Source organism: Limanda limanda, chromosome 5 (assembly GCF_963576545.1).
Source record: "Limanda limanda chromosome 5, fLimLim1.1, whole genome shotgun sequence".
NCBI lineage: Eukaryota > Metazoa > Chordata > Actinopteri > Pleuronectiformes > Pleuronectidae > Limanda > Limanda limanda.
The window spans coordinates 3,342,638-3,369,768 of record NC_083640.1 but is presented as its reverse complement, the minus strand read 5'-3'; the positions used below and the strand labels follow the sequence as shown (position 1 = coordinate 3,369,768).

Below are 27,131 nucleotides of genomic sequence, written 5' to 3'. Positions count from 1 at the left end.
TTTGTTCACATCACAGCTCTGAATACTGAGCTCTTCATGATGAGCTGGAGCGGCAGGTTTATGATATATGAGCATATAGACAATTCAACAAATGAGTGATTCTTCTTCTTCCTCTCAATATAAATATGTCCAGGGGAGAGTTTTTTGGTTTTAAGTTTAATAAGTTACATGTTAGTTCAGGGCTTTGTTTTTATTACGTTGTTTTTAAAGTAATTTGCTGATATTTTTGCACGATTTGTCCTTTTTTAAATAGTTTTTTACCACATCAATCACTTTTATCTTTCATCAAATCTCCAGTTACTTGTATTTTCAGAGAGAGAAGATGAAACCGAAGAAAACGACAGTGAGGATAATGTACAAAATGTTAAGAGAAAGAAAAACTTCACATCTTTACACTGTAAAAAAACAAACTGTATGAACTGAGAAGCTCTTAGAGGAAAGAGACAGATTCGTGAACAGTTGAGTTTTGGGTTTGAATCTCGTCTGAATCTTTAAATAAACTGTGATGAGCTTGTTCTGCAGAAAGCTTCTGTTTGCATTAAATTTAAAAATAGTAAACAAAAATACTTCTCTGTGGATAAAGTCGTTCAAATTTTTAGAATGTAAATTAAAATCCTAAAATGAATTTTATTCTCTCACAATGACTTTAGCTGAATGGATTTCAGTTTGTGTTTGAGTTTGTGGAGCGACACGTCGTCGCTCCACAAACTGTGATGAGAGGGATACTCTGATATTTATGAAACTGGACATCAGACAAAGATGATTCTAACAATGAGGAAGGGTTATTGTACACACACACACACGCACACACACAAACACACAGACCCACACACACACACACCTCAGCTGGCATCTTGTCACACTATGCAAATGTGGATAAAGCAGAAGGTGTATGAGCGCATATTTTTACTAAATGCAAGACCTCATTTTTGGGGCGTTGGAAACCTTAGGGGTTTTTGTATATGTGTGTGTGTGTTTGTGTATGTGTGTGTGTGTGTGTGTTGTGCCTCCGGTGACTGACTTCACAGGGGGAGAGGCTACACACTGTCCACTCCTCTGTCCACACACACTCTGTATAATCACGTTCCCTGTCGGGCCCTATAAATCTGTGAGGGCCCAATTAAAGATGGCCTTCAGCGTGTCCACCCCTACCAGCACACACGTGTTAGAACAACACAACAACACACACGGTTCGCTTTTTCCCACAATGTGTATTTAACACAACAGGGTTTATTTGTCGGAAAATAAAAACAGTGTAAAACTTGACAATACAGAAAAGCCTTTTCTTTTTTTTTTGGTTTCAACTCACACACGTTTGTGCTTGTGTGAGTTGGACCTGGAATCAAAGGTGCTTCGTGAATATGAGAATAAAAAAAAAACACACAATCATAAAGACAATGAAATGATAATTTACAGTCGATGAGTTGAAATGAGCAGAAACTGAAGCAGGCAAACGACATTCAAGCTACAATCGGGTTGAAATGTGGATAAAAAATAAAATAAAAGACAAATGAACAACTTGTTTTCGACCCAAAGATAAATTTTAACTGTTGAAAAGTGAAAATATTTAAAAATAAAAGAAAACTTATCTTAAAACAACTTTAAGTAAAAAAAGCAGAAACACAAAAATACAAATTTTCTTCAAAAACATTCATTTACAACAAAAATATTTATTTTATGTACAATAAAAAAGTGTTGGACAATTTAAATACCGTGTGTGTGTGTTTGTGTGTGTGAGGACACACAGGGGACATGTGATGTGTTATTGTGACGTTTGTGTAAATATCTCATTAGTCGGGTTAAAAACCTCCTCGTGCTCGTTGTCGTAACAAAGACGACAAAAACGTCCTCGTGCAAAAAAAACGCTGACGATAGTGAAACATCCGCACGCCAAAATTATGCAAGAGGCTAAAAGTGTTGAAGTGGGACATAAATACCAGTGCACCCCCCACCCCTAGGATTTGATTTGGGTTTATTTACGTCCCTCCGATCGGGACGAAGTGGAAACAAAGGAATAATTAGAGCGGCGTGTCGCGTGGCGCCCGCCCGCCCGCCCGGCCTCGCTCGCCAACCGGGAGCCGCTCGCTCGCCCATTCCCCCTGAAACTTGATGGTTGTTGAACTTATTTTTAGTGTCATGTGATAAGCTTCCCTGCCTGCACAGAGACATCCCACTGACCCAGCCACTGGTCATTGTCTATACCGCTTCCCGTCAAAGCCGCCGCGCTTTGTCAGGTTTCGACTCGAATATCCATTTTGCATCTGAAGTCCGGAATCCGAAGTGACTGGATCATTCGAGCCTTTTTCTTCAGCTGCTTCCCCCCCCAGTTCCTCCCCCCACACAGTGCTCCCGCTCGCGCTGACATCATTTGGGATTGGCGTCATGACAGCGCGCTTGAGAAATCCACAATATAAATAAGTATATTTCCCTTGCTTTTTGGGGTTGGGTGGAGGCGGGGGGGTGGGTCACATAATTTCTGGAAATGAACAATACTTATCCGTCCATCGCATCCGTTGCTTTTGGTTTGCGTTTCGGAGTTGGCGTGGCGTCACCGCGGCGCCGTGTCCTCTTTCTCCTGAGATCAACGCGGTATGAGGTCATCCAATGTCAAGAGGCATAAAAAAAAGAGGCTTCACACGCTGCTGCTCGCTGTTGCCTATAATTATTTTAATTAAACTTTGATATTGCGGTGAGGAGAGAAGCACCGGGTCGTGACGCGGCCCGGGCCCTCGGAGGGATTGAGACGCCGGGGCCGGGCGGCGTCCGGGCGGCCGTGTCTATATCCTGGAAGTCCTAAGTGATGGGCCTGTTCATGGGCGGTGATGTGCTACGCCTTGCTGAGCAGAGAGCAGACTGCGATGGAAACAAGGGCAGAAAACACCAAGCGCCATGTCAAGGTCTTCAAGGCATCAATCCCTCAAACCGGGCCGGAGCTGCTCGTGGCGAGGAGGCTGACCCGCGGTCGAATAACGCTCTATTAATTTTCCTTGTCCCGAGTGCATAATGAAAGGAAGGTGTCTTAAAAAAACAACTCAACTACAGGGCGAAGTCTTGATGGCTTCTCGTACCTTGGGGCATCCTGTCTCCAGTTTGTCAAGCGTGTGCACTTCTCAGTGTTAAAATGACAAGAGGCGCCGCCGGGTGCCGGGCGCCGACCCGCTGGAGTTGGACAGGAGTCGCGAGGAGACATGGCCACGAGGCAGTGGACTTGTGCACTGGTGAAGCCCCACTGGGATCATCCCAGTTCCTCGCCCACGGCAAACAGCCCCTACCCTCCATGCTTTTATTATTTATTTATTTTTGTTAGATAGCTTCTGTCTGTGTCCGTGAAATGTGGTTTTTCACAGAAGGCTCAATATGGTCAGAACACGTGAAGCCTTCGGTGCCGATGAGAAACTAACGGAGGCCGAGCGCCGGCTTCTGGGGCGACCTGCTTGTTCCTTATGCAAATAAATTAAATTAAAAAAAATTAAAAAGTTTGCGTGTGTTTAAAGCAAAGGTTGTAAATAACTTAAGGAATAACAATATTGACATTTGAGCCGTGTGTGTGTGAGCTCCGAGTGGAGAAGCAGAAACTTTGTGCACAAAGTGAAGCGGAGCAAACAGGAAGTTGTTTTAGCTGCAGGATTATACATCTTTAAAAAAAATTAAAAATGAAAATAATAACAATAAAAAACCTGAAACTTCTTCTTCTCGTCCACAGAAACAAGTCGAGTCGCTGTTTTCTACTGATGCTGAACTCGGTTGAAATTCATACAGCGACCCTGAAAACAAGAGAGAGAGAAACTTTCAGAATTAACATCAAACTTATATATGACTTCAGATTTTCACAGTATTTTTAATATTGCTAATATTTATTATTAATATTAATATTTTTTAAAAATATTAATATATATATATATATGCTATTAATATAGATTCTAGCAACAATTGTTCTACTTTTAACCCCTTAAAAATATATATTAAAATAACAAAATTAACAAATAAAACAGATAATATTCATTGAACAATTACAATCTAATATTTAATAATGATAAATCCTCTTAATTCGTTGTTCTCAGTGTTTGACATCGACGTCTCAGCTGCAGCCGAACAAAACATCAAATATCAACTGATGAACCTGCACCAACGTTTCTCTGTTCATTCACTACATGAAAATACAACAAAACACAGTGTGTGTCTGTCTGTCTGTGTGTTTGTGGTTGTGTGTCTGTGTTTGTGATTGTGTGTCTGTCTGTCTGTCTGTGTGTGGAGCAGTTGTCTGAGCCTCAGTGCAGCAGTAGGCCAACTGGCACCAAGAGGGAGCTCTCGCACAGTGAATCCTCCACAACTCGTCGGCCTGCAGCCTCACACACACACACTTTCTTACACACACCCTCAAGCACACACACTCACACACTCACACACTTTCTTACACACACACACACACACACACACACACACACGGCTTCACATGTGTTTACTACAAAAACTGTATTTCTTTAAAGTGATAAAACAGGTAGTTGTAGTTTTTACGTTTTAAGGAGCAAAGACAAACTGACTCCAGATCTGAGAAACAGCAGAGTTTTACTTCATGAAAAGTAAAAAATCCACATTATCAAACTTTCTTCTAGTTTCAACGTTCCATGCAAACGGACACAGACCGATACAATGCAGGTGAATGGTATTTGACTTCTCCGACAGTGTATCTGCTCATATCAGGATAATTAGGTCGATTTCAACGATTAAAGCAGAAAGAGACGTGATGGTGACGTCTTGTAACTTTAAGTCAAACTACAAAACAGAAGCCTCCCACTGGCTTTGAACTCAGAACCTTCTGGGTGTGAACTTCTGAACCTCTGTGAAGGTTTAATCATTAAGAAACCTGAACATGAAGACACACACATCAGGATTTCCTGGGGTTTCGTGACAACACTTCAAACTGTGGCGTCACTTTGCCAGAACCAGAGAAAAGAAGAAGACTCGTCATCATCCGAAAGAATTCAGTCCAAAGTTAAACTAAAATAAATTCTGAGGAAAATCACAGTTACAGCAAAACTTCAGATAGAAATGGTGTTTGCAGTAATTCTCTAATTGAAATCAAGAGAAATAAGTTAATTTAGGGTCTTCTCTTTAATGATGATTTACCTAAAACATAAACATGTAGTAGTTTTATTGTGAAGGTGAGTGTGTGTGTGTGTGTGTGGACACGCGATATCTTCCTCATACCGCTGTGGCTCAGTGAGTTTTCATGTCCTCCTCTTCCTCCTCTTCCTCGTGTTTTGGGACTTAACTCTTCATCTCCGCTCTCTCACTGTGTGTGAGTGTGACGCCCTTTTTACTTGTGAGTTACTTAATCTTTAAATCTTACAAATATTACTTGATATAATCACGCACAATTAAAAACTGCTTGTGTGAATTAAATGTTCTTGGACAGACGTGATCACAACAAGTGGCCGACGCTGTGTCGACAGTAAAAAGGAAAACTCAGAAACAAGTCAAGATGTTTGTTTCTCATTTCCTGCCGGAGCATGATTTCTTAATTAATCTGGTTTTTCACATTAATCTGATTTCTCTCATTAATCTGGTTTCTCGCGGGATGTGACCTCTGACCTCTGACCTCAGGGTCGTTCTCTCTCTTCCGTCAGCCGTCACTTCCTGGGCCTGATCTCCGAGGATTCATTGTTTTTGTAATAGTGAGAGCTCTAACACTAGTTTGGTTGTCATAGTAACCGTGCAGACCCGCACTTTTCTGACCTTCTCTGTCCAGCATCTCACGCTACAACCCCCCCGACATTTTGCTGCTGCTGCTACAGCACAAACAATAATCTCAGAAACGTGTCAGTGAGTCTTGAAGCTTTTGCCGACAGGTGACGTCATGTTCCAGGTGTCCGGTCGTCACGGCGACTCAGAGGGTTTCACTCGATGTTCAGCTTCTTCTCTCCTGCCCGACGCCGTCCGGAGGGGAAACCGTCCAGGAGGAGCTGGAAACCAAGCAGGCCGCACCCCCCCCCCCGTCCAGGTGGCAGCTTCCTTACGGAGGCGTCACGGGACAGAAACGACCACGAGGCGCCTGGTTTCCACGCCGACCTGCCACTTCCTGCTCGTACAGTACCGGCGCTGCTACAGTCTGGCTCGGGAGCAGGAGTGTGACGAGAGCTTTAGACAAGCTGGAGAGAATCTTCCAGTCCTGATTACTTGGCAGGACGGCTGGGTGTTTGGTGGAGGGGCAGGCGGGGGGGATGGGGCGGGCGGGGGGGCGTGGCGGGGGGGGGGTAAGCCCCTCAACGTGTCCCCTCTGCAGCTAATCTCACACAGTCAACAAATAAGGCACATCAGATGCTGTTTTGGCCACGGCCATCAGAGCGGCTAAGTTCAGTGGATTTCGATGGTTTTACGGCGTGGAGTGGGGAAGGGTGGGGGGGGGCACGGCGAGGGAAGGGGGGGGGATCTGGAGCGAGGGGTTGAAGCAGGTGCGGCACAATACGGTCAAACCCAGTCCAGCTCCTCGGTTCCCGGATGATCGGCGCCCGACCTGGCAGCGAGCGCCGCCGAGTAACTGGGCCACGCCGGTGAGAGGGGGGGGCCACACCGGAGAGACGGGTGGGGGGGGGGGGGTTCCACCTGGGCCAGAACAATAGTCTGAATATGTCAGCACGGAATGTCAGCGGAATCTCATCAGACAGACGGGAGCGTGACTGCAGATCGACGGGTGGATGAGTCAGGTGGTGAGACGGAGAGGTGGAGAGACAAGAAGGGGGGGGGGTTGGTGGGGTGGGGGGGGGGGGTTGGTGGGGTGGGGGGGGGGAGGGGGGGGTCAGGGCGAGAGGCATCAACCCTCCAAATGAAATGAAGACTGAGATTAATCAGGTTCATTACTGACGCTCCAGCAGCATTATATGGAAATAAATGGAAAATATACTGAACGGTGACAAAGGAGATCCAGCCTGTAGTTGTGTGTTTATTCATATTTAATCTATAGAATATAAAAAAAAAAACAAGAAAGAAAAAAGTTGCAAATACTAAAAAAATATTTGATTCACTGGTAAATTTTCAGGCAAAATGGAACTGAGCAGGATTTTTGCAGTTTTCAGCGTAAACTCTGTGTTGTTGTAAACTTTTCCTCTCTCTGCTTCTCAAGTGTGTGTCAGGTGACGAGCTGCAGAGGTTCCCATTTGTTCAGGCTTTTGTGTGTGTGTGTGTGTGTGTGTGTGTGTGTGTGTGTGTATGTGATTTTGATTGTTATCTCTCAAAGTGTTTGCATCCAGAGCTTCTTGAATCAAGACCCAACTCCCTTTTCCCTTTTCTTTAAGACAAACAGATCCTGCTCTAAATATCACAGACATCAGTATATCTCCTGGATCTGCCTGTTTATCATCCTGAGGTTAGTGGGTGTTCTCTTGGTCTTCACCGCTCCTTCCACCAAGTCTCAATGAAATCAGCTCAGCAGAAAGACAAAAAGAGAAATGGCACTTGGAGCTCTCAGACCTCCACCTGGCTGATTGGCCACTTTAACACCATATTGCATTAACGTGTATTAAGATCAGATACATTCAGATCAGTATCTGGATCTGCAGCTGTTCACAGAGACGAGCGGATATATTTATTATTTCTCTTATTTTTCTCTGGATCGTTTCTTGATAATTAAATGTCAAAAACACCCAAAATGTTAAAGAGAAGTTGTATTTGCATAATCCTGCTGACAAACAGACAAACAGCAGTTAAAAGATAACATAACTTCCTTACTGGAGATAAAAAAAATTCTAAACATAAAACTGTTCAGCTATTATTTGAAGATAAACTGAACGACTGGTTTCTAACTGGGTGACGATTTCCTTTCTCTTTGTCGAATGTCCAACAAACGTGATGTTTAGGTTGTGTTTGTGTCCACTTTGCTATTTCCTGACTTCCCAGCGGAGTTTTGACAGAACACGTCTCCAGTAAACAAGTTTGTATAAACTCTAGAGAAGATGTCAGAACCCAGGCTGTTTATTACCCTGCAGACATTTCCCAAAACCGACTCCCCTCTCTCAGCAAACAATCAGATTCCAGAATGGATTCCTCCTTTTTCCTCCACAACTCCCACTCCCACCAAGTTTCATTAAATTAGTTTCGGTGGTTTTTGCGTAATCTAAAGTTTTCTTGACATATTCACATTTGTCCGTAAGAAAAACCTCAGGAAACAGCTGAAGGTTGAGTTTCTTCATCTGGTTCCACAAAAAGCCTTTAAGTGAACATTAGTCATATTTCGAGAGAAGGTGCTTCGTCTAAACTACAACAAATTAATATTCACCTTTAAAAATCAAACCTCAGTCGTTTTTCTTTACAGCTGACAGGATCTGATTCGTACATTTGAATGTTTCCTTCTCTAATATATTAAATCAAGTGTTTGTCTCTCCATGGCGTCGGCTCAGAACGAGTTTCTCTCCACGACAGTTTTCACGAGACAAATAACAGAAACTAAACACAGCTGATCAGGAGTCAGCTTCCTTCCAACTGTTTGCACTCGCTCGTCGTATTAATCGATTGTATAGTTTGTCACATTTGTGAAATCAAAACAAAATAAAAGAGTAGAAGCCTAAAGGAAGAATCCACTTAGGTTACAAACAAATCTCCCATCTGGACTGGAGTGCAAAAGCACTTTCAAGCATGGGAGTTGTAATCCAGTTGCAAGATGCTTATTTTTGCAGTGATAAGCTTCAGGCTTTGAAAGATTTTATCACCAGAACAGAGACTTTTTTCTTTTTTTTCTTCTTCCCACATTAGAGCTTTGCAGCTATACAGTATCTTAGTTAATCCCGGGTTTAGTTAATCCAACAGCAACAGGACGACGGCGACATTATTCCAACACTTGTCTGTTGTTGTGGTAAAAAAAATAATAACGAGTTGAACGAGGGAAAGTATTGAATCTGTTCTACGGCGGCCGAGGGAACTCACTCGCACGGCGAATTATGAAAAAAAAAAACGTGCAAATAGAAAAGTCACACGTGCAAATTAGGAAAACAAATGAGCTGCAAAAAGTCACAACACATGCAAATACACAAACGTGCTGCAAACTGGAAACTGAAATGTTTCCAGGGGACGGAAATGAGTGATGAACCGGCTCTAGTTCAATACTTTGTGAAGTTCAATCACCACTGACGAGAAGAAGACTTCAATAACTTCACAATACTTACTTATACTTTTACTGAAGATGATATTAAGGAAGATTAACCCAAAATTCAACTTAGAGCCATGTTGGTGCAATTTCGCATCTTGATAAATCTGTGATGCAGTGAATATGCTCAGGGTCCTTCTGTGCGTTTAGATATTTAAAAAGTGCACAAAAAAATCCGGATTAACAGCATGTAGTTTTCCTCTTCCTGCTCGAGAGAAAGATGGAAACATAATCCATATGCAGAGAAGTCATCTATCAGGTTGTGGTTTTTTGTCTATGTGCAAATTGATATCTTATGAAACAGTGATGCAGTGAATGTGTTTTATAGATCTGCATTATTAACAATATGGTATTTTAGAGTTTAAATGGGATCAACAGTGAATCTGACACAATCTACACACAACTACTGAATTCCTGCAAACAAGAAGAGATATTTACAAAAAATGAAAGTGACCGTATATCTACCATCGCTCTGCTCGGATCACAAGTTTTTGTCCAACTTGACCTGAACTAGGGGTGGGAATTGGCAAAAATGTGACGATTCAATAGTATTGCGATATTTGGGCCACGATTCAATAGTATTGCGATTCTGCGATATATTGCGATACAGCAAGTATTGCGATTCGATTCTGCGATATATTGCGATTCATGTCCCCCATATTATTCAAAGGCATTACAAAAAATGAGGAAAATAAGACTGCTCAACTCACTTCAAATGTCACATTTAATTCTGTGAACAACATTGTCTTCTACACATTAACTGAAGTGCAAAAACTTTGTCCTTGAACATTCAGGACACAGGACCTTTGTAATTATTTTCTGAATAGGAGACCTCTCACATGAACACTGAGCTCAATCTGCAATGACCCAAAATGTTAAGTTCATTTGGGAATATTGGCATTTTTGTTGAGAAAAAGGAGTTGGTCAACATGCTCAGATGTTAAAGTTCCTCTGGAACGTTACTATATCTCCTGCAGTGGAGAACATCCTTTCCACATACACACTAGGTATCTTTTAAACTCTGAAACTCTCCTCGCCATGCTTTGCCAGCCAGGGGCTGTTACATATATAATTGTAAATAAATATAAAAAAAATAAAAAATACTTTGTGCTACAGTATCGATATAATCGCGGGCCCAAAATATCGCGATACTGAACAGAATCGCTTTTTTCCCCCACCACTAACCTGAACCCAGTTTGAAGTTCTCCCCAATAACAAACACATGCAGCATAAAGAAGTGAAGTATTTCAGTCAACTGGACCAAAAATGACCCAAACACAATCGTCATTTCAAAATTTTGGTCAGAATCCAGCTCAATATCTTCTCCTGGTCTGTTTTATCATGTTGGTGCAATTCACCAAACTACTTCTCCGTGTTAGAAACCCCCCCTCTCTCCCTTTGACAAATAAAGTGTGAACTGTTCCTTTATCAGATCCTCACTCGTCCTCTCTGGACGGAGAGACGCCACACGGTGTCCTCTCTCCGTCCTCTCGCCCCCCCCCGCCTGTGAAACCTCGGCCTCCAGACATGTGTTCTCTTCTCCTCCGTCCTCGGACACATATTGAACAAATTAAAAGTTCAAGTTGGACGGACGAAGCACAGCTGCACGAGGACAGAGGAGGACGCCAGAGTGTGAGCAATCCTCCCTCCGCGAGGCTGCTGGCCCTCTTCTCACAGCACCTCACACACACAGACACACACACACACACACACAGACACACACACTGCCCACACAGCGCAGCCATCTGGCCTGCTGGGAAATCAGAGCCACCTGAGACTCGGCCAAATACATGATGCTCGCTGACAACTCGGGCATTTCTTCTTCTCATTGTAAAGAGATGAACACAGATAATCGAGGCACATAAGGTACATGGGAGGACCACGTTAATAAATAAATAAAAAACACTTCCTCCTTTACGATGCTGCGGAGTCGAACCCTTGAATACGACGTTCTGGAGCTGAAATCGACCTCCTATTACAAGTAAGTGAAGAATAATCAGCCTAACCAGTAAAGTGGAAATAAACATATTGTTAATCCAGATTATCATGAGGTCAGTGTGACATGTGACTGATGGAATAAACGCCTCTTTGGTTCCAAGTGATAACTGACAACAATATCCTAAACACAGACTTGAGACATTATCTTCAAGACGCCAATGACTTGACCCTTGAACACCGGAATCTAACCAGTTAACCAGTGAGTCCAAGTGAACAATTAGAATCTCATTCACTTGCTCTTTGGAAACAATCGGTGATCACACTCGAGTCTTTGAAAACTGCAGGACATCAGATGTCAGGATCTAAAATCGTAGGCTTCTATCCTCGAGTGACAACGAGGTGGAACTGTTAGCTTTGCATTCACCGCTTGTCGTCAAGTTCTGACTCGACCAGAACTAATCAGGGAGAGAATGCTGGTGACTGCGTTGGTCCAGAATTCAAAATACATCTTCAAACCAAAATGGTGCAAGAAACATTTTCAAATTTCTAAATTTTAGGGGTTAAAATCTCTGCAATAATGTGGACAAAAGGCGTTAATGAAGCAACACTGAGGCCGTTGTACTGTGGATCGAGCATTGGGCCAAATTCCTCCATTTCCTGTTTGCTACTGAAGCATCTCTCAGCCTGTACGTGTTTATTCTTGCAGCTCGTCCCTCGGTCGTCGGTGATAACACTCAAGTATTTGAAAACTGCAGGACATCAGATGTCAGGATCTAAAATCGTAGCCTGTCAAGTTCTGACTCGACCAGAACTGAACATGAAGCAAGAAGCATTTTCGAACTTCTACATTTCAGGGGTTTAAAAACTCTGCAGTAATGTGGACAAGAGGCATGAATTCCTCCATTTCCTGTTTGCTTCTGCAGCATCCATCAGCCTGTGTGTGTTTATTCCTGCAGCTCGTCCCTCGGTCAACATGCTGCAGCCAAACGTCTCCGCAGCAAAGCGTGAAGCAGCTTCTGACTCTGGATCATCTGTCAGCGGCTGCAGGGAGAAGTGCTTCCTCGTGAAGCCTGAGCACGGACGCCACACTGTACTGTAGGTGCAGCTGTTTCCTGTCTGGGCCTCCTGCTCGCCACTCACCGCCCCGCCCGTCCCTGGGTTTTGTCAGAGTAAGCGCGCACATCATTGGCAGCTAAAAGCTCTGGGCACCGTCCCTCTGGTTGTTCCAGGGAAATGCCAATGGTTCTGGCGCCGGCGCGGCCCTCACAGACGGTGCAGGAAGGCACAGATGGCACTAATGGACGCGCAGAATCCAACCGAGGGACCGGGACAGAGCCACGCCGGAGCGCCGTCCAAATAACTGTAGTGTGAATGTACTGTATGGCCAACGCGCCACTCTGCTGTAGCGGGGCCGCTGCCACGGCGATGCGGCATGAAGAATTTAAAAATGATAAAATAATCATGGGAGAGAGGAGGAGGAGGAGGCGGTGGGAGGAGGAGGAGGAGGAGCGGCGTGGAGCCGGGCCAGGAGGATCAGACAGAGGAGAGATTGTTCCGAGGCCGATATGTGTTTAAGTGACTGAGACAGGCTGATGATCTGAGATGAGAGAGCCAGTTGATAGACTGCACCTTCTCCTGGTACAAAGATACTTGTGTGGAAGGTGTAAACCAGCTGATAGCCTGATTCCTGACCCCCCGAAGTGATAGACCCTCTCCCTCCCTTTCCTACATGAGGCCCACAAGCTGCAGATTTGAACATTTGTCGTGTAACGCATTCACAAAAAACACTCCGGCCCTTTTAGCTGGTTGTGCTAATCAGATGCTTGTAAGAAGAGCTCGTCAATCGCAGCTTCTGGGCCGATGAGAACCGGTTTTTGAGCTTTGTGTTCTCCTGATGGAAGTTTGAATACGTCCACAGGGTCGTGACACTTTGAGTTTCAGCCTTTTTATCCAACCGTCTGTGTGTTTTTCTAAAAATGTAAGTGGCGATCGGAAGAGCAGTTAGGTGGGAGGATTGGAACCGGAGAAGGGAAATCGTGGCATTTTAAAATGTATGTAAGTTTCTCAGGTGCTAACTGGCAACGGAAGATATACGAGAAATTGTTTTTCTGCAAAATTCATCCTAGAAGTGCGACTAACGTGAGAAGACGACGATTCAAACTGCAGCAGGATCCCGAAAAAATACAAAGAAGCCAGTTGTGCAGTGGACACACAGACACACACAGCTGCTCCGTGTCCCAAAAGCTCAGATCTGCAGCACAACACGCTCACACAACATGTGCAAACCTTCTGAGCAGGGACTACAAACTAAAAATAAAGACGGGAGGGCTCCCCCCCCATATTTGTTAATTTCTCCTTTGGGTGCCACCGAGTATCAGCGTCCTCAGAAACAAGCCAGTGGGCTCATCTGTACTTTTAAATTATGTGTCAGGGCCGCAGCCGTCCTCCAGGAGAGACGCCACAAACACTCAGAGCTGCAGCAAAAACATACGCTCACTTCATGTCTCCGGGTCGCGGCCCCATCAACAAGCATCTCCTCGTGCCGCTGGAAAGTCCGTGCACAGTTTGGTTCTCTGCTCGGCGCTAAAAGGAGTGAACCTCGCTCACAGCTCAGGGTCCTTCTGTGCGTTTAGATATTTAAAAAGTGCACAAACAAAATCCGGATTAACAGCATCAAGGAATTTTGAAAAGAGAAAACTTGCAAAAAGATGTAGTTTTCTTCTTCCTGCACGAGAGAAAGACAGAAACAAAATCCATATCCAGAGAAGCCATCTATCAGGTTGTTGTTTTTTGTGCATGTGCAAATTCCCATCTTGATAAATCCGTGATGCAGCGAATATGTATTATAGATCTGCATTATAACCAATATCGTATTTTAGAGTTTAAATGGGATCAACAGTGAATCTGACACAATCTGCACACAGCTATTGAATTCCTGCAGACAAGCAGAGATATTTACAAAAAAAGAAAGTGACCGAAAATCGGCCAATGCTCGACTTGACCTGAACCCAGCAGGGATTCAGTGTTTTGTGAACCCAAACCCAAAAAAAGGCAAAAGCATCATAAATAAATCAATTTTTTAGGCAACTGGACCAAATGTAACATAAACACTAACATCATTTCAACATTTTGGTCAGAATCCAGCTTAATATCTTCTCCTTGGATCTTTTACCAATACTGCAAAGGGCAGAAAAGCTACTTCGGCTAAAATATACTTGATATATATTTTAAAGGTCCGGGTCCCGACTCTGATCTACTTTTCACTGACCTCTGTTATCAACAGGAGGTAAAAATGGTTTCCTATCACTTATTAATCAAAATTTTCTTTTCACATCAGGTGTTTCTGCTGCTTCAAACGACCGATGGAACATTTCCTCTGTTCTCGTCTGGAGTTGAAGACAAAAACAGTTTCTACCCAGATATAAATATGTTTAAAGTCCATCTGGGCCAAACTTTGTTGCCTTGAATTTTAATCTGTCAATATTTTAAAAACAGACGATTCAATCCTCACAAACCTTTCTGTAAATAAAGGTCTTAGAGCGACTCATTAGCAGCAATGTGCTTTCCTCTCATGCCAGTCGTGTTTCTGTGTGAGCGAGCAGATAAATTCTCAAGTGCTGAAGATCTCGTTTTGGAATGGAACTCTTTGATTGGCCTCGATTTTTGGAAAGTGGCCCTTCAGTGTGTGTTAATGTGTGTGTGTGTTGTGTGTGTGTGTGTTGCTGCTCCTGCTCCCTGCATGGGTCCCCCTCTTCCCCCTCCACCGGCGGCATGCTGCACGGGGTCACATGCGATCTGCTCTGAGCCGAGATGCAGGCCATGCGACAGCGAGGGCCAGTAATTGGAGTGAGCTGTCAAGACGAGGTGGTGTGTGTGTCCGTGTGTGTGTCTGTGTGTGTGTGTGTTGTGCACGTGCCAGGGCGGCTCCTCTCCTACAGGGTGGCACACATTAAAGTCCCTGATGAGGCTAATGCAGGAGGAAATGGTTTTGGCGAGGCGCCCGGCTGAGAGGTGAGAGGGGAAGGCCGGGCTGGGGCGACCCTGACCTCCACTGAATCTGGAGCAAGCGCAGGGAAAAAATACAAAATAAAAGCATGGAAGAAAGTAAAAAAGGCAGAAGATACTGTACATGTGTTTATATTTATTCTGAATATTAAAAAATAGAGAATTTGCAGCTTCAGGAAGAAGATATGGACGTTCATGCACATGCAGGACAAACAAATAAGCTAAATCTCCTTTAATTGTACGACAATGAATCTGCTGAACTTAATAATTCTGTGTTTTTGTCCCAGTCATCTGCAGATTTGTATTTGTAATATTGACTTTATGATGATTTGCATGTGTTTATTTAAAACCTGCCACCAAAACAATGTCCCTCGTGCACGATAATGAATAAAATGTTTTTTTAATCGGTCACCTGAGTTTAATTTTAAACAAATATTCATGTATACGTTCATAGGGATTCTGAACTAGGAATTCAACACCTCATATTTGTGTGATTATGGAATCATTGAACCTTCAGACGTGATAATCCAGAGAGAGATCACAGCCCTGGTTTCTCCGCTCGTGGTTAATCAACTCGTTAAAGATGCAGATTCGCCGCTAACGACGTGTCGACGTGAACTCGCCAAGAAAAGAGAAGACGTCTTCCTGCCGTCGACGTGATTAACGACAATTACAGACAGAAAAAGTCAGAGAAGCATTAATGGGACGCCGGCTAATCACAGGCACAGCGGAGATAATTGTGTTGTGGCTCGATGAATTAGTTATTATTAGCTTCTCTGACAATTTGGTGTCATTTTATTCTCGTCAGCGCGACAACATCTGTAGCTGAGTTGTTAGTGTTCGACTCTGACAGACAGAAAAGTTATATTTCAAACACACATTTTCATTTTTCAAATATTTTAAAAATTAACTCTGCGTCAATTTGGGTGTGTGAGGTTTTCTGCTTTAATATTTTGCCTTTAAATAATCATTAAATATGTTGTTTATTCGTATTCTACATTAAATGAGTTGTTTAATTATAAAAAAATAAATATATAAGATTTCAGATGTGTGGATGTGACATGTTTGCATCTACTCAACTGTTACATACTATTTATACAAAATTATTCTTTAACTATTGTGTTTTTAACCCACAAAACTGATTTACAAAATTTTAAAAAGGCAAAATGTTCCTTTTCCCCCTCTAAAAATAAAATTAGAGGCTAAGAAAAAGCATTTATTTTATTAATGTATTGTATTTACTGTGTTGTAGTGGCTGTATATATTCCAGGAGGTGTTCTGCTTATTTAGCAGAGCACAGTTGATTTGCACCAAAGGTTCACGGCTCATAATTCACGACCAAAATATGTCTTCATGTTCAAAGTTGGATTTGACATTACAGCAGAAACTCTCAGCTTTAAATCTCAGCGGGAGAACAAGTTGTTATTTACGAGGCTGTAAACTAACGGGGGGGAAACGCGTCCTGCTACAGCGGGTGGACGAGCTCGGTGATAAAGCATCTTGTTAGCTCTACTGAGGAAAATATGCTTATCAAGCCGCATGTTAATACAAGCAGTAAATAATGTGATCATCGGCCAGCGATGATGGAAATATAACAGCGTGAAGGAGCCTGAAGCTACGCTGACGACAGCGAGGTGTTTGTGTGTCTCTCTTCTTTTCCACATGGGCTCCAAACTGTGAGAACTGGGCTAATGTGACCTGAGCGTGGAAGACGTGAGCGCTAACACACACTGGGTGGACCAACTGCAGGCTATTTACCCAACATGCATGGAGCAAACCCCACTCGGCTGCGGGAACGGAGACAAATCTGTGTAACGGGATAAATTTACACGGGAGACAAACTGGGAACAGATTTTTTAATCAGGAGTTTTTTTTACTGCTGCTGCTGGAAAACTGTAAAACTCAGGTTTTATGAGGTTTTCAGGTAAAGTGAATTATCTCGGGCTCAGTTGGAGGAAACATCCAGGACTGAGCATCTTCCAGAAGACTAATATTAAAATGTTTTCACACACAAACATATGTTATGCACACATTAAGAAGAAGCTGCAGTGAAACAACTTTAAGAGTTTAAAAACATCCGCCTGCCTTGAACTGATATTTGCAAGAAAGAAATCAGGCTCATCTGGGAACTGGCTTCTACAAGTGGGTTAATTTTTAATATGATTAATTATTGTTGGCTATTGGTGCCTTATATATCTTTATATCTCTTCATATATCTTTATATATCTTTATATCTCTTCATTTATCTTTATATCTCTTTATATCTCTTCATATCTCTTTATATCTCTTCATATATCTTTATATCTCTTGTCCACATCGCATTTCCTTGAGCTTTAAACGATCCCGATGTCACTTCTGAAGCCGATAACATAAACAGCTTTTTCATGTTAACTCTAATCGCCAAAACAAAAAGCAAAATGCTCTCTACGTTTATTAATTTGGGTGTTTTGAGATTTCATTTATTTTAGAGTTGACCCATTAGCCCTGATCTTCCCTCCGGCTCGCTGCTGCTCGAGCTCTGACACAAAACTGTGTTGAGTTCCCGCTTGCACTCTATCTTTACGCCACACGGTTCCACGTGCAGCTGCAGCTCTCCGAGTGTGCGACGCCTAAATCCGTCCTGATGAAAACAACTGCTGTGGTTCATCTGCTTCTCTGAACAAACGCGCCTGTGAACCCGAGTCGACTCTGGTTGACCTGGGAGTTGCTAGAAGAACAGGGGGGGGGGTGATGATGAATCGGCGCCCGGCTCAAACCTTCCCCGAGGCCCGGCAGTGAAATTAACAAGTTTGGCAGCGCGGCGTTTGCCTTCGCAGGCGAGCGCCGGCCTCAGCTAGCGGAGGGGCGGGCCCGGCGTCTTTGTCTCAATGGAGAGACGAGTCTTCGGCGGCCTGTTTGTTTGGAGAGGGGGGGGGGAGTGTGTGAACAGTGCACGAGTCTATCAAATCAATTAAGAGTCTTATGCAGAAATGGCCCTGGCCTGGCCCGGGTCTGAAGGAGCTTGGCCCAGATCTTTTGCGTGAGGGGGGGGGGGTTATGTGAGTCAGAACGTTTCCACAGCCAACAGTCATGACTCGTGTACTCACAACACCAGCACGAACGGGGGGGAGGAGGGGTGAAAAGCTTGCATATGGCCAGAGCCAGTGTGTCAGATTTGGGCTAGAGTTCACATTGGGGCTCAGACGCTCACACCAGTGAAGTGGAGCGAGGATCGGCTGCGGCACGGCGGCCGAGTTCGAGATTTAGCAGCTCAGGGAGCGGTGGGTTGAAAACTGCACCACACCTCCTCCATCTCCTCCTCCATCTCCTCCACGACTTAAGGCCGGCGCATGCTTCATTTTCGTTTTCAGGGGCCCGCAAGAGCCCTTCCTTCCTTACGTATCCCTTCTTAGGTGCGTCTCCCAATTTTTCTAACTAGACGGCAAAGCTCCGCAAGCGTCACGCAGCCCGCAAGGCTGTGATTGGTCTGCCGACTACATCCTTACCGGAGTCGCATTTCCGGTTTCATGCCCGGAACCGGAAGAAAATCACAGAAGATTTAGAAGAACGAATATGGACCAAATAGAAGAGCACTTGGCAGAAGAGATCCGAAATTATGACAATAGTACAACTACAAAAAGTACCGCGATGTAAATAAACTGTCGACGACGACGACTGCCACACACGAAGAAGAGCCGACTTCGACAAAAAACATTACTCTGCCTAGTGGTCTGGCAGGGAATTGCTTTGCATCAAGCGCAACACTTGAGGAACCATAAATTAAAACGAGTTTGTCGACACAGCGGCGTGAAAAGCCGCAGACGCCGTTGCAGAAGCATGCGCCGGCCTTTATACAACAGACAGTGTTTACCTCTGTAAAGACAAATGAAGCGTCAAGAGCTCCTCTCACGTCTCTATCTGCTCCTGCACGGCTGCAGGGAGGAATCACTACTTCCTGTCCGGCTGCAGGGAGGAATCTCTACTTCCTGTCCGTCAACGCTGAAGCTTGGACGTCGTCCAGATCAGCGTCAACGAGAAAAACCATCAACGCACCACCGTTTGATTCCCCAGGTGACGGAGCTCTTCACACCTTGACTTTCTAGTTTTTTTTTTCGGATTTATGCAAATGAGTCTGTTCTCACTTTCCAACATGTCTGATTTTATTTTTTCTCTCTCAGGAACCGACAAACACGAAGCTGCGGGCGAATGACTTCCTGTGAAGGCGTGAGCGCACACGTGTGTTTTAGTAACACGTAGTACATGTTCCTGTGACTGACACATACTATGGAAAGAGTGAAGTATCTTCTCTTTCTTACAAACATCCAGCAGAGGAAAGACTGTTGATGCAGAGGAAGCTAAATAGTTAACCTCAAAAGTTTTGTGACGCTAATAACGCTTCACATCTTCATCACATACACACGTGTTGTTTTGGACATATCAAGAATTTAAACTTTATGTTAGATACGTATTTATAGACGACGTCTGTTTGCACTCGCATGTTCGTTTCAGCTTTTTGTACGTCTTTCTGAAAGGTATCTATGCTAATGAAAGAGCAGTGCAACCAGAAATCCTCTGGGGGCAGTGCAGGCAATAGTTCCAGGTAAAAGAGACACGAGGAAGAAATTACATGAATGGTGAAACTATGTGAGCAGAAGCTTAAAATCAGTTTAATCCGTTAAAATAACTCATTGAGCAGAATCTCTAAACATTTGCGGGTTTAAGAATCTCTAAAATTCGTGATTTACGTTTGTTTTCTTCTCTGATATTTTAAAATCATCAATAATTTATTCGAAACACAAAGAAAATGATTTATTGAATAAAGGAAATCATGGATTGGGACGTTGTGTAAATAACATGACTTGTGAAACTATGCGAGTAGAGAATTCAAATCGGTTTAATCCGTTAAAATCACTTATCGAGCAGAATTTTTGGACATTTGCAGGTTAAAGAATTTTGTGATTTACGTGTTTTTCATCTCTGATATTTAAAACCATCACTAATTTATTCGAAACACAAAGAAAACAGTTAAATGAATAAAGGAAATCATGGCTTAGCTGCATTGGGATGTTGTGTAAAGTCTTATTAACACATCTGGACGTTACTGGAGCATCTGATAATATCAGGAGTGGAATCATCCTGTTGATTTATCAGCTGCTCTCTTCCTGCAGTAACACTGATTGCACTGTTTAATTAAACCGGGTTCCAGACTCGGCGTCGGGTCAACACTCGCCTCAACTTCTCCCGCCGCCGCCGTCAGCGTAAATCTGAGCGCCGCCTGCATTATCTTAATTTATTTGCATATGTTGGAGACCAGAGACATTCCCAGTCGCCCGAGGCCTCATCGCGAACACTCGATACATCGAGAGTAATTATTCAGCAGTGTGGAGAGCGGCGGCGTTTTCTATTACGAGGCATTAAAAAGGCTAATGTCGCTGCTGTTTTCCTAATGGCGAGGTTGGTGGCCGCGGCATTTATTACCACGAGTCTCCGAGGATATTTCACCGGGAGGACGCACATATGACGCTGCCGGGACGGGACCCGTCTTTGCAAGTTTGCAAGTTTCTGCTGCAAACCATCACTTCCACTGAAGGGAAAACGCCAGCTACCATGTTTTATGCATTTGCTTTCGTGCTTCGGCTTTTATGTTTTTACAGAAAACAGGTTTCATACGTTCGCTGCGGATGCGTCGGCCTTGATCGCCCGCCAGCCGCCGCCGAGAGGCGAGGGAACGTGACACGGACGCGGCGTCTGGACGGGAATGTGTTTGGATGCAGCCTCATTTCATCTTTGTCTAGTTGAGGCAGTAACGACTTTAGGGTTTTGTGTTTTTCCCTCGATGGGTAAAGAAAAAATGTGTTTGTGGATCAATTAATAATTTAAAAAGATGCTCTCGAAAACAAAGGAACACAGAACGACAACAGGCAAATGTCAGTTACATGAATCAAGTATTGAATAGACACTAGGATTAAAAACTTTCATGATACCCTGTCCTAATTTCTTTTATCTTAATGTGTGGATTATAAGCATGTTAACATATTAAATATATTTATATTTATATCGATGGATGACATGTACAAGACCAATGTTCCAGTATTAAATACTGGAAACTGTTAAAATCTAACCCAAAGCCTCAAAGATTTTAAATTAAACTCTGCTGTAATCACAATATATTGATAGATCTGTTTTCTCCAATATCAACAACAGTGATGACAAACAAGAAAATGTCAGTTACATGATTCAAGTATTGAATAGACACTAGGATTCAAAACTTTCATGATACCCTGTCCTGCTTTTCTATTATCTTAATGTGTGGATTATAAGCATGTTAACAAATAATATATTTATCATCGATGAATGACATGTAAAAGACCAAAGTTTCCAGTATCAAAAACAGGAAACTGTATTTAAATTAAACTCTGCTGTAATCACAATATATTGATAGATCTGATTCAGGCAAAACCTGTCAGAGGATCATGAATTTGACCTGAATCCTCACAAATCTGATATGATTCCACCTGAAAGTCCATAAAAGACAATATTGAATCATCTCCCAGCCCCAGGGACGATTCTACGACATATGAACCATCACAGCTTCAGGACCAGAGAAGTAACTTATCGGTGACTGAGACTAGAGAAGCAACTCTCACGCACCCGATCTGTCTAATTGACTCAAATATTCTGCCCTGAAATCCCAAAGGCCTCGAACACTGCACAGACACACACACACACTAACGCACACACACACACACAGAGGCCCCCTGTCCCCTCCGCTCTCTCCTCCCTCGCCCCGGCTTCATTAGCAGCGGTTTGCATCATCCCCGGTGAAAACGTCACATGTCATCAGTGACTCCATTCTTTATCACTTCCCGCGGTATAGACAGTGTAACCTTCAGAAACCTGCTGCCCACAGTTTTACGTCTTAATTAGGCGCACTGTCACAGGCGCCCAGCGTCCCTCGGCCCGATGCGAAGGGACAGAGAGCGATGGAGACGGAGAGGGAGTGTGAAAGACGCAGAGGAGGACAAAGTCACACACACCGAGGCAGTAGACAAAGGCCGAGCGAGAGGGAGAGAGAGCGAAGGAGGAGATGTAGAGTGGAGGAGAGAGAGAGAGAGAGACGGGAGGAGGAGGAGGAGGAGGAGGAGAGTGGAAGTTGATGTCCTGCAGTCAAACGGATGAGAGAAAGTAAAGGTGGAGTATTCTGGGTGAAGTTAAGTAAAAGAGATGAAGAGTTTGATGTGATTTTAAATGAAGTAAACTTCCAGAAGAACATTTAAACAAAGACCTGGGCTGAGCAATAAATCAATATCCATAATTATTGCAATATCATTTTCATCAAAAACTTTAAAACAAAAGGTTACAAATGTATATGGATGTAAAACTTGAGGCAAAAAACAAAATTCATCTCAGATTTGTAAAATGTTGAAAAGTGAAAAGTATCTGCTCATGAAGGAGTTTTAAACCTTTAAACCTTCATCCACCAGTAAAAATCAGTCTTTAAACTTAAAAGAAATAAATATTAACGCAACATTTATCATGATAATTGGCGATATCGACAATATGGAATTGTTTTTATTGTGGTATAATTTCTGGCAGCATCGTCGGCTCAATACTAAAGAAAAATTAGAAATGCAGATGACAAAATAATATCTTTTAACATAGGTACAATCCTTTTTAAAATCATGTTTTAACACAAGCAGCTCCAACATTCACTCAATAAGTTAAGAAAAAGCAAAAAATAAAAATAGTAAAAACAGATACCAGGTCACTTTTGGTACTCGAGTGATTTTTGATATTCGGTGCTAGAAACACGATTTTTGTGCATATTAAAAAATATCGCTGTCTTACCAAATGAGCTGCAAATCTTCTAGATTATTTAAAAGCCAATAAACTCCTAAAAACACAAATCAAAAATGCTCCAGTTTCAGACTATGAAGCTTAAGTTGCTCCTGAAGTATAAAATCAAAGTGTGAGAACCATTCTCCTCAGTTTTGTGATAAAAACCTTATTTCTGAAATCTAGATTCTCATAATTAAAAGCATTTTAATGTAGTTTTTGTTGCAGAGAGCAGAATTCACTACAAGAGCATGAAGAAGGAGAAGGAGAAGAAGGAGGAGGAGGAGGAGGAGGAAGAAAAGCAGAACAGAGCGGAGAATTGTGTTGGCGACTTGCTCGGCGAGAACGAGTGAAAATCCGGCTTAGCGGCGAAAACACTGGAGCTGCTTGTGTCCTGGGTTTTGGGGACAGCTGACGGGTTAACACTATTAAGACGTCGGAGAACACGGGACTGAATGTGCATCTGTGCCTCGGAAACACTGCGACCGAGCGGAGACACGGACGCACAGACAGACGGACGGCAGAGGAGCGAGAGGACGACGCAGGAACACAGATTCTCTCTGTTTTCTTTCTGTTGCTCCACGTCCACGACGCCTTTATCTTCCCTGGAGGCCGAACACAGCTTTAACAGAGTTGTGCACGTCCTCAGCTTGTGTTTCCTCTATTCCACAGTAACACAAAGTCTTTCTACACTGTGATAAATAATTCTCGTGGCTCTCGGGCCCCAGAGAGCAGACGTGTAAACAGACAAACAGACAATAAGGGAAAAGCCCACAGACTCTGATGAGCTGCTGTACGGCCATGAGAAGAAAAATAATACCATTACAGCACTTAGGCATCAATTAAATCTGTATCATCATCACTCAGTGTAATTGAAGGTGAGACAACCTATCAATTGTAAAAGATCACACTGTCATTAAGGTTAATAAGCTGTTTTATAAACTATCGCCATTAACATCGGATACATCTATTATCGTGATGAATGACATATTGGTAAAAATAGGCGGTGAAATTGTCGACTTCCTCAAAACTGCGGAAAAAGTGGAATTTCTCCCTGAGTTTGGACCCGAGAGGGAAACGACAACTTCATCTGGAAGCTCGTCAGGAATGTTTTCAATTAGCCGCCGTGCGAGTTTTGCCAGCGATTATCACATCTACAGCTTTTCTCTCCAATCAATTATGGAAACGCTGTGATTTATTCATGGGACACTCGGGCTCACGAGGAAGTCGACCGCTGGACTGACGGAGGAAAACATGTGCAGCAGCAGCAGAATCCTTAAAGAAGACATCTGCTTAAATCACAAGACATCAGTCAATAAAGAAACAATTTCAACATTTTTTAAATCAGAAAAGTAGAATTCTGAGTTTTTCTTTCCAGGACATTACAATAACTTTTGAACTGCGATGAGACAAAACCACTTTGGAAGCATCTCGTCCGAGGTCACTTCACACAAGGAGCAGCAGCAGCAAAAAAAAAAAAAAAAAATTTAATTAGTGTCAAATACAAATTAAAACGTCTTCAAATTGCTGTTGAGCCCACAGTTTGGGATGAAAGCGCTCGTGCTTAAGCTCATTAGCGTAATTAATCTCACGTTAAAGAAGTGGCAGAGGCCCGGCGCTGAAGGAGTTAACGAGGTGGAGCCGGTAATTGGACGAGGAGCGACCCTTTCACGGCCAGTGACGCCGACATCCGCTAATTCACTTAAATGGTCACGAGAGGCTGGAAAATGTGGATCCAGAGAGAAACAGTGAAGGGGGGGTGCCTTAAAAAATATATGTTTTTTATATTTTCAATCATGATGACACCCAGAAGCTGAAGCTTTAATATCCAGCAGGTATGGTCAAACCCAGAAACGTCATAAATCAGCTGCAGCCGGAGTGAAGAAGAGATCTCAAGTGTACTATCGTCCTTAAACTGGTTTCCTGTCAGATTTTAAATCTCCTACATATCTTTAAAGCACTGGTTTCATGCAGCAGCAAAGTATAAACCAAAGCTGCCCGGAGCACCGAGGACCTGAGTAAACTCAACGTGTTGAAATCTTTAAAACACAAACTTAAAACCTCTTCATTTTGCCTGGTTTATTGTTTATAGATGTCTTCATTTATGATCATTTGAAATATCTGGCTATAAATAATGCTAGTTGTACCTAATAAAGTGAACAGACATGCTGGGAGTGGACAAGAGCTGAGTGAGAGAAATTGAATTGTATGATTACTAAATAGGTTTAATCAAAACTGCTTCATCCATTGGCTCTATCGTCCTAATTGTATATCCTATATGTATGTTATATTAAATATGTATATTAGTTGAATATTTGATGGTTTTCTAAGTTTCATTTTATGGTTCTCATTGTTATGGTGTGGACTTTGTATTGTTTCATATCTTTCTTTGTATCATTCCGATTATTTTATGGTTTTCTAAGTTCCAAATGGTGATTCTCTTATCTTTCTTTGTGACATTCTGATTATTTTATGTCATATTTACTTCACACTGCGAGACACCAACCAATCAATGTTGATAAAAGTTATTGATATAAAATCAAACGTATATAACAGATCTGAATAAACTGCTCTGGTTCTTTAGAGCTGAGATCATCGTTTGAAAAGTGAGTGACCTGTCGGACCAGCTTCAGACGATCAACAGGACACGAGTGAAGAGAGGGAGAGGAGGAGGTGTGTGTGTGTGTGTGTGTGTCTGTGTGTGTGTGTGTGTGTCTGTGTGTGTGTGTGTGTGTGTGTTAGTGTGTGTGTGTCCATGCACAGACTCGGGCCTGCAAACCGACCAATAGAACCACATTAGTGACACCTCACCGCTCTGTTCATAATAGACACGAGGGGCTCGGAGGGTGAGACATTCGGGGGGTTTCCACCAGGCCAATTAGTTTATCTTCCCAGCAAAACAAATCATAAATAAAATTAATTTAAAAAACCCTGAACGAAGGCGTAACGTGGTCCGGTCTGAGGAAAAGAAATAAAGATATATTCTAGTTCCGGAAGAACCAAAGTGGAAACAACGGTCAAACCCAGAGGATGAAAGGAGTGAGAACGCTGCTGTCGGATGTTCTGTACATACAAAGCACATATTTACATGTTTATTCATAACGTACGTCTCTTATCAAACATTTCAGAGCGGATCACATTACACGCAGCTCCACGCGAGGGCCCTTCACTACGGATTAGCCGGCGCCGTCACACCGTTACATTTATGTATACAAAGTACGAGCGGCCTAATTGAATATTCACTGTGAACATATTCCCTGCATAACACGACTCCACCAGCTTCCATCACTTTAAAAATTCAAATCAATGGGAGGAGAGGAGGGGAACATTAGAATACATTACTGCGTGTATGTGTGATCCTCCTCCTCCTCCTCCTTCTCCTCTATATGTCTGTCAAGAGGTGAGGAGGAGGAGGAGGAGGAGGAGGAGGAGGAGGAGGAGGAGGAGGAGGAGGAGGAGGAGGAGGAGGAGGAGGAGGGCAAAGTGCACGCGACATCGCCGGCCTCGGCAAAGCTGACGTTAACAATAATGTAATTTAATTAAAGCCCAGATCCCAGCGGTCCTCTCCAAACGACTGGGGCTTTTGATTTTAATAGGTGATGAAGAAAGTGGCTCGGTGGACGGACCAGTCTGAGGGATTCTGAGATTTAAAAAAAAAAAAAAGAAAAACGACCCAGGCGGGACATCAGTTCAGATCGTATCAGGCGGCGGTGCAGGGGGGTGCAGTGGGGGGGTGCAGCAGCATGGGGGTGGGTGGGTGGGTGCAGGTACCAGCCCCGGCCACCCAAATACAACAACACCGATCAGCTAATGGAGAGGAAGAGGGAGAAGACCCTGAACGCACCGCGGCCCGGAACCGTCCCGGGAAAAACAACAAGGCTGCAAAAAAATACACAAAAAATACACAAAGCTGCGAATCCAAAGTGGATTTCTCCCCAGAACAAGATTTAAAAAAGACGAGAGGATGAGGGGAAATAACAAGAGCTAATCCGAAACTGATCGAGAGCAGAGATCAGAGTCGGAATCTTTACAAGCTGGAAAATGACATTAAATCTGGAGGGATATTAAAATCTCACACAAACAGATTGTTTTTTACTTTGTTTTCAGGAGACGTGTTGCCGGAGAAACAGTTGTGTTTTGTTGTTGTTGGAAAATCTGTCACTAAGGTAACAAAAAGCCCAAGAAGAAGATTTAGATTCTTCAGATTTGTTTCCATTTTTTGACTCAAACACATAAA

General features: G+C 43.2%; 1 protein-coding gene across 3 annotated transcripts in view; it reads right to left on the bottom strand.

Moving 5' to 3' along the window:
* Nucleotides 1-1,191: 1,191 nt before the first annotated feature.
* Nucleotides 1,192-27,131, bottom strand: part of antxr2a (ANTXR cell adhesion molecule 2a) — a 75,903-nt gene continuing 49,963 nt past the window's right edge. For all 3 annotated transcript variants that reach the window (XM_061071514.1, XM_061071515.1, XM_061071517.1), the window contains one exon: nt 1,192-3,764. In XM_061071514.1, coding sequence (XP_060927497.1) covers nt 3,726-3,764 — 39 coding nt within the window. In that variant the 3' untranslated portion in view covers nt 1,192-3,725. The remainder of the gene's footprint in view (nt 3,765-27,131) is intronic.